Source organism: Larus michahellis, chromosome 2 (assembly GCF_964199755.1).
Source record: "Larus michahellis chromosome 2, bLarMic1.1, whole genome shotgun sequence".
NCBI lineage: Eukaryota > Metazoa > Chordata > Aves > Charadriiformes > Laridae > Larus > Larus michahellis.
Genome location: NC_133897.1, coordinates 131,964,510 through 131,976,589, shown reverse-complemented (window position 1 = coordinate 131,976,589; position 12,080 = coordinate 131,964,510). Strand labels below are relative to the sequence as shown.

The window sequence follows — 12,080 nt, the reverse complement described above, 5'->3', positions numbered from 1 at the left end:
GCTGTGTAAAGCATCAGCCTTTCAAACCAAACACCAATGGTGGAACAGGTCTTTAGCTTCCAGGTGTAGTGGCTTCCTCATACATCACTCATCTACTAAAAGCATCCCCAGGCCATTCTTGGTCAATCAACTGTTTTACAAATCCGATTATCTTTAATAACGAGATCACCTATTTGTGTGGTATGGGCTGATGGGGGGAATGGGGTAGATACGGTTTTTCACAAGCATTATTTCCTTCCATTATCTATGTCATAACATAGCTTAAAGGCTTAGAGGCATGTCAACAGGTAAGAGCTGTACCTGGCTCCAGTACAAAAATCACATCATTATGAACTATATTTCACAACTACACATTAAAGGATTTAAGGGTTTTAACAACCCTGTAAATATACAAGCACCGAGACAACTAGATTAATATGGAGAGCTAAGTTATTTTTACTAGAAAAAGTAAATAAACTGTAATCGTCATTATTAAGTAATTATTTTTCACACTTTGAACACGTCTGTAGAGATAAACACTGATCTTAAAGAGGTATTTGCCAAAAAATCAGAAGCTGATACGGAAAATGCATTTCAACATAAGCGAGACTAAACAAGTTATTAACCACATTATCACTATGAGAGCTGCTAAAAGTTGCACTATCTCTTTGTGTGGGAAAAATAAACTAGAGATTGTTATCCTATCTCTTCCTCAGGCCTTATAAGCTTAATATAGCTACTGTGTACTATATTAAAAAAAAAAAAACAAACAATAACACCTTATAAACCTAAATTTGTAAAACTGACGTTCAACTGAGAAAAAAAAACACTAGAATTTAATGTAAAAATTATATTATTTGGGTACTTTGGTGAGAATTATGAAACGTTAAGTTTTAACACAACATTCTAACTTTGGAAATAATCTGAAGGGTAAGATTAAACAAGAAGCAACAATTATATAAGCATCATTTTGGTTAGAGCTTAAGAACCCAGTTAATTCTGCTGTTATTGATATTCAGGAATTCCACTGCATGCTAATATAGTTAATTTGCATCATATGCATGTTATTCAAAGCCCCAGAAAAAACAGAAGGTTGTGTTTCTACCACAGTACCTCCCAGTCCTTTACTGAAGTTGCTTAATTTGACCAACCTGGATGGACAGTGTTAAATTTGAAAATTATACATACATCACAGTACAATGATATAAATAATTAAAAATTACTGTAATTGAACAAAGCTTGCAAAAGTGTGCCTCTGGTGTTATTTTTTTTCCTCAAAATACTTCACTTCTTGCATTCTGGCCACTAGGTGCTGAATAACTGGTTCTGCTGCTTTCCTAAGCACCACTGATGAGATTTCGCAGTGATAAGGAATAAAAAAGCTCTGACTCTGGTTCTGATGACATATTATAGTATTTCAGAGTTCACTATTCTGTTCCAGCTTTACAAAATATCAAGAAAACAAAAAAATCTGAACTCATAACATCTGTATAACTGATATGCCTTGATGCAAATGTCTACTGAAAGAAAAACTTCTGTAGAGTCAGCATTAGACAGCAATAATAGCAATTGCAAAGGAAAAAAGGAAATTAACAAGTGTTTTAAAAACTTAGTAATGGAAAATAATAAATATATGCAATCATTTTGCACAAAGCAAACAATGCTGCCAATCACAACTAATTACTATAGCATGCACAAACACATAAAGCACATAAGAGTAATGATTTTTAAAAAAAAAAAAAAAAATCAAAGAGCATAAAGCTTTCAAACAAAGCAAAAGGCCACTAATTTGAAGGAAAAAAAAAAAAAAAAAAGATATTGCAGGCACCCTACCTTTCTTTTTGCCTGTGAAATACCCTAAAAGTCAGGGAAAAGATACTATTCAAAAAGCGTCTTTCATTCAAAAATTACTTCTTTTCTTAAAGATAATACATTCTTTCATTTTTAAGAACTAAAGATACTGATAATTAGCATTTTCAGACAACAGAAATTATTTAGTTCCTGATTTTTTTCCTGTTTGACTAAGAAGGGATACAGAATATTGCCAAGATTATGACATTTCATACATACCATTTCAATTTTAAATTTACTGTGACATTTAATGAATCATGCTAATCAGAACTTCAAAGTTCTTTTCTTTCTAAAACTGAAAACAAGCTGTCAAATGGAGTCACACTAATTATAGGAATATTCTTCCCTGAATTACAGGCCATAGAATATGTAAGTACTTAAGGAAGTAACAGATGATATTTTAAATTCTTAAGAAGAAACTAAGAAAGAAGTAGAGATAAATAAAAGTAGTCAGAATAAAATGTACTAACTAATACGCAGTCTCGTGGCAATGAGATCTGTAGAAGCCTAAAATATATAACCCTTCCTAGTGAGGAAATTTTGAAATTACTTTTACTTGAGTCTTCGAAATCAGACATCATGCATAATTAATGCATTCTCATAAAGATTTTCCACATATTTTATTAATTTTCATTCAATTAAAATGAGAGAGTAATTTGAAAAGACTCACTAAACTCAGGCAACCAGATAAGAAGCTTTACCTGAGAAAGATATCGCCTATAATCTTGTCGAAGTTCCTCTTTGAGTTTATGTTTTTTTCGTTCATATTCTTCTCCAAGAGGTAAACTCAAGCCATAGTCACCTGAAAGTTTAATGCCATTAAATATTATTCTACTATTCTGTATCAGTACAAAGCACATCCTGCAAAAGCTACATCTAGATTTTTATCAGACATCAGCAAGGAAAAATAAGAACTATGCAACCAGCAATTACAAAACTGCTGAAATAAAAAGCACCTTCTCTGTATGTAGTTGGGCGGAAAGCATTCTAGAAAAATGGATTGGTTTTTGGATGTTAGTTTTCCTCGAGTCCTTGTGCTTTTTCTCCCCACTGGAAAAAAATGCAACATAAACTGAATTTCTTTGGATAGTTTGATAAATACATACAATACTTAGGTTATTTTATACTATTTGTTTTGTCAGTTTAAGTTTCAGAGGATCTCCTTTGACTTGTTAGTTTCTAAATTACTATGATATTTTAAGCTGTGCTTATCATACAATAGAAAATATACTTTGCAACTAGAAAGCAACAAGCCATTTGTTTAGCCCGAAGCATGTGAAAAATATGTTGGCTTCCACACAACTAGAAGGAATCTGACCATATGATAATAATAATAATTTTTGTTTCCATCTCAGTGTTTTTAATTGTAGTAGACCCAAAACACACATTTAGTACTTTCCCAAGACTACTGTCTGGTCTCATAACAGTTGCACTCTTAAAATATAATGCTATGCGAGTTGCTTGTTGTTCCTAAAGTACATTTTAAAGTACTTCATTAGAAATACCCTCTGCCCCAGAAGCCCACCTCTGCAGCCGCTTTCACCACCGTCCACAGAGAGCTAGCGAATCCCACAAAACCACAGAACCAGAGACATAGATTGCAACTGTTTGGGGTTTTTTGTTTCCTTTTGTTTCTCTGACAGCATTTCTACATCTTGTGGTCTATGGATAATGAGGAGCAAGGAGTAAGAGGGAAGAGAGGGATAGTCAAGATTTCCTCTTACATCAGTCCCAATTTATTGCACAGTACATTATTTGACTCCAGTATTTTAAACGTTTAGGGCATTAATCAGTCTAAAGAGTAAAAACAACATTATATAAATGCAGAAAATTGCTAACTTGGGAATCACTCTGCTACTGAAGCAGATAAAAGGTTGAAAAATACTTAGTAAAATATACTTATCTGGCTTGGATTGAAATATTTTCAGCTAAATCAGAATGTATCCTCACAAGTCAAAACAAGAGTTAGCCTGCTGAAAGGACGTAATACCTGATTAAATAGGTCATACACTGTTTCAAAACGGATTGCGGAGTTCAACGACTAACCAAAATCTGCATGGGTGCTTCTTCTCCAACCTGTAAGTTACCTTATGTGCAAAATTAGGAGAAAAATAAGTGGGAGCTCCTTTAAAAAACAATGTACCGTTTCAACCTGCAAAAGAAGCGTAAGTGTAAAGAGGAACAGAACAGAGGAGAGGAAATGGTTTGTTTCAGGTACCAATAAAAGGCTCTTGCCTTTTATTTTGGCATGAAATTATTGTTGTATTAACTATAGAAAACCAAGGAAAAAAAAAAACAAAAGCAACTAACACCTCAGAGTAAAAATTCATTCAGTAACTTCAGAGAAGCCAGTAAAATTCAGTACAGAAAAAAAATCAGTGAGAATATGCTTTGATTCAAATACGTCAAGTACTCAAACAAAAGAGGGTTTAAAGTTAATTTTATTACAGAAGATCTTTTCTTGGTAACCAGAAAAGCACTGAGATAACAATTATTAGTAGTGATTTAAGAGAAATTTAAAAACTATCTACCTCAAAAACTTACTTTAGGAGGGCCTAGCAGGGCAAAAATACTCCAGTTAACACACAATCACCCTAATTTTGTGTACAATTTGTCTGAATTCTTCCATCACAATAAGAAATATACTTTCTTTTTCATTGGTTTTCTGCTTTTGTTTGTTCTGTGTTTGGTGTATTTATTTGACATTTCACATCCTGTTAATCACATTCAATCACATTGACAACTACTTTTTTTTAGAAAAAGTTAAGATTTTAAATGTATTTTTACATAGAAGTTTGCATGCATTTAGTATGTTGAGTGAGAAATAACCTTAACTTCATTCAGCCTGATTCGCAACACTACTGCTAGAAGTGTACAACTTAGAACCATAATACTTAGCAGCTACCAAGGAACAAGTCCCTGTCTCGTTTAATCCAAAGGAAATTACACTGATTTAAAGCACCCCACCAGTGAGTAGGCTGGGTGTGCACAAGTCATCGGGACGGGACGCAGCTGGGACAGCTGATCCCAACGGACCAAAGGCATATCGCATACCATACGGTGTCATGCTCAGCAATAAAAATTTAGGCGGGAGGTTGGGGAGGGACCACTGCTCAGGGACTGGCTGGGCATCGGACAGCGGGCAGTGAGCAATTGTTTTCATTTGCATCACTTGTCTTTCTTGGGTTTTATTTCTCTCTCTTTGTTATTTTCCTTTTCATTATTATTATTATATTTCAATTATTAAACTGTTTTTATCTCAACCCATGAATTTTCTCACCTTTACCTTTACGATTCTCTCCCCCCATCCCGCTGGGGGAAGTGAGCCAACAGCTGTGTGGTGCTTAGTTGCCAGCTGGGGTTAAACCACCACATAGCAATACCTACTTGTTGCTTTTCATTGAAGACCACCTGAATGCCCCTAATCCGTAATACTTCATTATGTCTGTCCCTATATTTAGGTGTCAACAGTTAAGTCCAATTTATAAAAATAAATACAACATGATGTGCTATTATAGCTTTCCAACAAGAGATAAAAGTATTTTAATATTAAAATAGCTTAACTATTATGTAGTGGTCTGTCATAGCCATTGGGATACAGAAAATAGAACACAGTACGAAGTATCATACATTCCCACAGCTAACCAAAGGATTATCAACACCAGCACTAACCTGTTGATAAAACTGACAAAAAAAACCCATAAAACTGACAAAAATCTGAGGTAGACAGGGATCCTTTTGCAGTAAAGTCCAGATGAAAGATGGAATTCCAAAGCTTTTTCTCCACCCAAATACAACAGGAAAGGACAGATCCTCTATCAAGGACTGGCAAGCAGCTTTTTGTTCCCCCCCCCCCCCCCCCTTTTTTTTTTGCTTGTTTGTTTTGTTGGTTTGTTGGTGTTTTTAACAGAGCTACCTTTACAAGAAAAAGAAAGTGCTTGGCACATTTTCCTTATTCAAAAAAAAAAGGTATAACTACAAAAGAATTACACACAATCCCAAGATGTCTGGAAGACTGAAGAATTGGTATGCACTTGAATCATAATGATAATCTTGTAATTAAAAATCCAACGCAGTAATTCCCTTCCAAAAATTCTCAAAGGTAATTAAATGCTACTTAAATCTAGAAGACATATAAAAAATATATACAATACCTAAAGGATAGTTCTGTTGACTATTTGGAGGTATATTTTCTTTAGCCATGGAGATGAACATTTTGCTACTCTCAGAAGGCTTCTCTGATTCCTTATTCTGAAAACAAAATAAAATGCTTTGCTGTAAGACAAAGTAAAAAAGAAGTATCACATATAAGAATAACATTAATATCATCATTATTAGCACCAGAGAATAGAGAGAATGAAAGTGATGCTGGATTAACACAATAAGCAACTTATACGTTTCACTAGTATTACCAAAAAAATAGTTCTCCTCTATAACACAGGAATTATTAGTTCAATATATTTCACTATACTGAATGTCATGAAATACGTTGACAGTATATATTGTGATTTATGTCATAAACCATATGTCATAACCCACAATTGTTTCATAGTTTACTCATATCCTCTCTGGTTTTTTACAGGGGCTGATTTGACGTACTACACCCTGCTTGGAACTATGAAAGAATTACAGGGTATTACAGGGCAAGTTTAAAACACCTGTTCCCTGTAACTACACTTTCACCATACAGCTTAGGACTTAATCGTACTACAGGCTGGAAACATTCTCCTCCTCTTTAAACTTGCTCTGAGCAGAGAAGGCAAAAATAAAGGAAGCCCAACTCCTCACAGCTCCCTAAGAATTAACTTTCTGGAATGAATTAATAAAACTTTCTGGAGAGAATTATTGTAACTAGGTAAAAATACTTATACTACCCACAGAAGGGGAAAGACGAATTCTCATCAAGTTCTGATGCAACAAAAAAGGGAGTGAAAATGCAATATCATAATTGCTCTGAAAATCTCAAACTGTTTGGGGCTTTGCAAGTCAAACAACAGACAAATCAAAACTCTGTAAAAAAAAAAAAAACCACAACTTCATTTAGTTACCATAACACTTAGCTAGCTTGAATTACTTAGATACAGTTTTTTGCTAGATACTGGCACTATTAAACAACTTAATGGTGATCTGCAAATTATGTAATCTTTATAGCTTTAGAACAAGGTACTAAAAATTTCTAATAGGAAAATTGTGATAAGAACAGATTTTGTTTAACTGACTGGATTAAGTAATTTGCCTTTTATATTTCCTAGTTTCTGTAACAGAAATTTTGATGATATTTATACCTTCCATCCCCATCCCAACACCCAAGCTCTGGCGTGGGCAGAGAGCAGATCCCTGCTAGTCAGCTTCCCTAGGGAGGGGGGAAAGAACAATGATAACAATTTACAAGAGTTTTCCCACTTGTAAAATACAAATGTTACTCTGTGTGCATGGCGGCAAACAGGTTTTTAAAAATCTACATTAATACAGATACAAGTATTTAAGTTAAAAATTACTTTGAATAGACAAAACTTTAATATATACTTTAAGAACAAATAGAGTTTTAAGAGCACAGTAAAAGCAAGCTTAAATCAAGACCCTAGCAATAGAAGTGTTTAAATTCAGGAAAACTATTTAATACTCTTACCCTCATTTCCATGTAAGGTGGATCATTTTCAAGTTCTGCCTTATCTCGTGCCAACTTGGCCTTCTGATCTTCAATAGATTTGTCTAAATCATCCGCCATCATTTCTAAGGTTATAGAAAAGACATAGAACATTGCCTCTACATCAGAACCTCAAAAATTTAAAGCTTAATTACAGTTGCTTAAGACAGTAGTTAAGTAATATTCAAGTTTCTCCCTCAGAACTACATGATGTTTGCTGGGTCAACAAAACACCTGACTCTCCATGGAGGAGATGACTTGATGTTTCACTAGACAGAAAATTCAAAGATTCCAGATTATAAAACTGAAGATATTTCCCTAATCTATTTTTCTAACTTGGGTAAAATTTTGGGGGGTTGTTTTTTTTTTTAAACTGCAAATCTGCCAATGGCCCTTCACTACACACCAGCACAAGCATATTGTTAGTGAATTATAAAATCAAAATTAGACAACAAAAAAAACTAAACAGGACAAAGGAATTGTCAGGAAAAAAAGGTACAAAAAGTGCAAAATACACTTGAATATATTCGAAAATAAGGACCAAGTCATACAATCAATTCTGTGCTTAACTTACTATCATGAGAAGTCTTAAAAATCATCATGCTTACTCAAAACCAAAAAAATCACAAAAAACAACAAAGCAAAAAAAAACAACAACCCACCAACAAAACCCCCACAAAACACATGCATAGCGTTTCTGGAGTTGGAGCCGACAGTGTATCATTACCTCCTGTACCAATAAAATAGCAGAGGCAGTAAAACCAGCTACAATTCTGCAATAATTGCAAGATTGTGGATATCGGGCAGCACTGACTTGCAATCAGACAAGCCACTCATCTGCAAGAAAACCTGTACTGAGGAACAGCTGATTACTTCTCTTCCATAGGTTGTGCATCTTGCCTATTCAACTGAAAGCCCTTCAGAGCAGAAATTTTAGCACCTTATTTGTGCAACTTACTGTATATTGCTGCTCCTAGATAACCTTGTAATAAAAATTAAAGTGATTCAAATTCATGGCAACAGAACTGTACAGACATGAAGGCACACACTCAGACTTTGAATATTCTTTGTTAGGATAGTCTTATCAAAACTAAAAATACTGCAAAGCTTCATATTAAGTAACCATGGAAAGAAGGAAGACAAAAACAAAGAGAATGACTGCATACAAGACTACTCAACCTAATCTCCACTCAGCATTTTCACCAACTCCACTGGAGGAGAAGTTTTGTAAAACCAAGCCTACAGATAAAAAAATCCATGTTATATTCCACACTTAAAGGAAGCATGAAACTGAGAAGAAAATTACGACCCTCAAATCCCTCTAATATTATCCACACAACTTAAGCAATAGGATTGCTTATGCAGGTTCCTAAGCAATCCCATCACATCTGGTATCTAAACTCAAATTGCACAGCAGTTTTATTGAGGCTAATTCAGTATCTTTCTAAAGCCTACAGACTGTATGAAGTAAACAACAGGCCAACAATAAAAGTATATTAGAAAACACTTTCAGGAAGAGGATCAAAGAATTGAAAACAAAAACAAAAAAAAAATCACCTCAAAGACCAACAGAATAAGAGACTACATAGGTAAACATAAAATAACATGTCCAGAGAGACTGAGATAAATGCTTACTACAAGAAAGATGAAGAGAAAAAATACCAAAATTCCATCAAATAATTTCAAGTAATTGCATGCTAACTTAAGGAATACATCTACTTGGTGTATTCCTTAAAATGTATTCCTTTAAACTTTTTCTCTTACATTAATGCCATTTTTTGATTCATCATAGAAAATTATAATATTGTTACAAAGGAGGCAGAACTAGGACAATCTATTTACAACTCCTAGTGGTAATACAGGACAATCTATTCCAAAAATAAATTCCCCCATCTGATTTGTCCTAAATCTTTAATCTCATTAGTTTTGCACACTGATAAAAGAAATCTAACAGAGGGTAAGTTTCCAGCCACTGGTAAATTTTATTTAGCCTATTAGGTTACATAAGAATAACAAAAACCCTTGTTCTGAATGGGTGAAACAACTTGTCATACTAAAGAATTTAAAAGTTGGTCTCATCACCTATCCAGTGCTACATAGCCACAGAGAAGAAAATTAACGCACATAAAAGGAGGCACTGTGAGAAGCCTTTCCAAAAGCTCATTGACTGTAACATCTGTCTGTCTTACCTCTATTTACAATAACATTTATAAACTCTAGAACTGTTTCCAAATCACTGTCTTGGAATGGTACCAAATCTATTCTGAGAAACAGTATAAGGAAAGGAATATTTGCAGTATATTTTCTATCTAGCACGAAGAACATAATGAATATTCTAGCATCCTGCAGTCCTACCATGTTGCTCAAACGAGCAATATAATAAATCAAAAAACAAAGACAAAACAGTTACAGCTGAACTACACAGGCAATTCAATTCGTGGGAACAAAGCTCACAACTCCAGGCCTTGGAGAACACTAAGACGACTAATGCTACAGCACTGTTGATTCAGCATATCTTTAATACAGCTAAATAGCCAGCAAAAGGGGCCAAATGCCTCTTAGAAAAATAGCTAGACATTTTACATCTTACATCCTTCTGCTTAAGTTGATCATCTTAAAATTTGCACGACTGCAAACTTTATGAGATAAGCAAAGAGCATATTATACTGAAAGAGAAAGAAAAAAAATCAAAAATTTTTAAATATTCTAAGCAAAAGACTGACAATTTGAATGTGATGCATACACTGCTAAGTTCAGAAAATATACCAGTACATAAGCAAAAATCTTACTGAATATTAATCAATTTTATCACCTACTGGATCAAGTGAAGAGATCATGACTAACCACAGTATAACAATACATTTCAATCTGAAAAGAGTGCTACCACAGTCCTCCGATTACACAGTGAACTATCTTGGAGGTGACACACTAAACTCACAGCAAACTGTTAACTTCAAACTGGCTTCATATGACTGCACTAACGTAGTGTGGTAAAGCCTGCCACTATAAAACCACTTCACTTAAATTCAAGACAAAATAATCTATTTGCAGTTTAGCAATGTGCCTGAATGCATTTTGTGCATTTCTAGACACTTGCTATTATTAGTACAAGTGGCAGATTCAAAACATTGCTCCATGGGCACGTGCAGAGAGCAAAAGGGAACGTCAGAACATGCTGTAAACATTTGAAAACCCAAAGATAAGCCATATGCCCCCAAAATTATGAGGTGCAAACAACGTATTTTTCATGATTTTTTGGAAAGCAGAATATTTTGTAAACACTATTTTTAAAAAATGTTTGATAGCATAGATCTATCAGCTCTTCCTGTAGTCCTTGCACCTCTAAATCTTGGATCTATTTGCATTCCCAAAACATTGTATCATTCAAAGTGAAATTCCATTAAATATACTGCTACTATATACTCAACTACTGTCTGAAAACGTCCCGTAAAGAAAATAATATATCGTCTATATTTTTACTTTCAAGATTTTAGTTTTTCATAACCTTTTTTCCCTTTTAAACTGGAAGTTTTCACAAAAGCATTTCTGAATAATTAGAGTCAGGTAGGTAAGCTTCAACTTAAGCAAATATACAAGGCAATAGGAAGCATACAGATATTCAAGTAAGTCAGTCAAGTTTGAACATGAGATTTTTATTGAATCTATGCCCAAAAAGAGGTAATAATGCATGTCTCTGTATTCAAGATATTCAAAACATCTATGCGCATGTGTATTATGCCAGATGAACTATATCTACCTCTATATTGTGTATCTACTTTATCATCTAAAGTAGTGTTTACTATGTTCCTTTTTCTTTTCCTTCCCCTATTTGTTCAGGAAAACAGGGCACAAAATTTAAAATCAGCATGTGAAAGTAGACAGATTTCACCTCTTCTGTGCTACCATAATATTAAAATAACATCGGGAAAACTGGCAAAATGGCAATTCCCATCCGTACGAAGTGCAGCAAGGGTGGCAAAGAGGAAAGTGCTTTAAAACAAGCCACTATATATTATGTTTAGTAATTGTACTTACTGATTATATGGTCACATAATTGTGTCATTAAGAAGAATTTTTCAAACTTTCACCCAAACTTCCTAAGCTCTCTGGGCAGCCAGCACTGGCTGCTTTGCTACCCCTGTGAATGGCATTTAGCATAAGCTCTTGCTGTCAGAGCCGTGCTTCCTGTACCTTTCACCTTAATTTGTTTTCAAATCTATCTGAAAGAGCACCCAAAAAAAACCCCCAAAAAAACAGAGTCTGGACGCCCACGATTAACAAACTCTGACTAAACCAACACGACTTTTTCGTCACTGTTGAGGGCAATTAACCCTCACAGCAATCAGCCAGCAGGTTTTGCGAGTTACTTCCCCCTAGCCGTAAGGGTTTCTCTGCTTTTCGGGAACACGTACTCTGGACCCCCAAAAAAAAGACATTAATTTCGGAAAACCTTCAGAGCCAGGAGATTTATTCCTCAAAGGCGACACTTCAGGGAACCGCCTCTGCCCGCGCCCCGGCCTGCAGCTCCCGCCCTCCCTCCTCGGCCGCGCTCCTCAGGCAGCCCCGGAACCACCGACGCGACTCGGGGCAGCTGAGGGGGGGA

General features: G+C 34.9%; 1 protein-coding gene across 31 annotated transcripts in view; it reads right to left on the bottom strand.

Annotated features, from left to right (window-relative positions):
- Window positions 1-12,080, bottom strand: part of CSPP1 (centrosome and spindle pole associated protein 1) — a 66,315-nt gene that overhangs the window by 53,723 nt on the left and 512 nt on the right. For 11 of the 31 annotated variants that reach the window (XM_074577189.1, XM_074577191.1, XM_074577199.1 and 8 more), the window contains exons 2-4: window positions 7,460-7,563; window positions 5,985-6,081; window positions 2,532-2,632 (exon numbers count right to left, since the gene is read on the bottom strand). In XM_074577189.1, the coding sequence (XP_074433290.1) occupies window positions 2,532-2,632; window positions 5,985-6,081; window positions 7,460-7,561 (300 nt within the window). In that variant the 5' untranslated portion in view covers window positions 7,562-7,563. Of the gene's footprint in view, window positions 1-1,812; window positions 1,837-2,531; window positions 2,633-5,984; window positions 6,106-7,115; window positions 7,184-7,459; window positions 7,564-11,927; window positions 12,062-12,080 lie in introns of those variants that run through there. The other 20 variants (XM_074577197.1, XM_074577208.1, XM_074577215.1 and 17 more) reach the window with 8 other exon arrangements.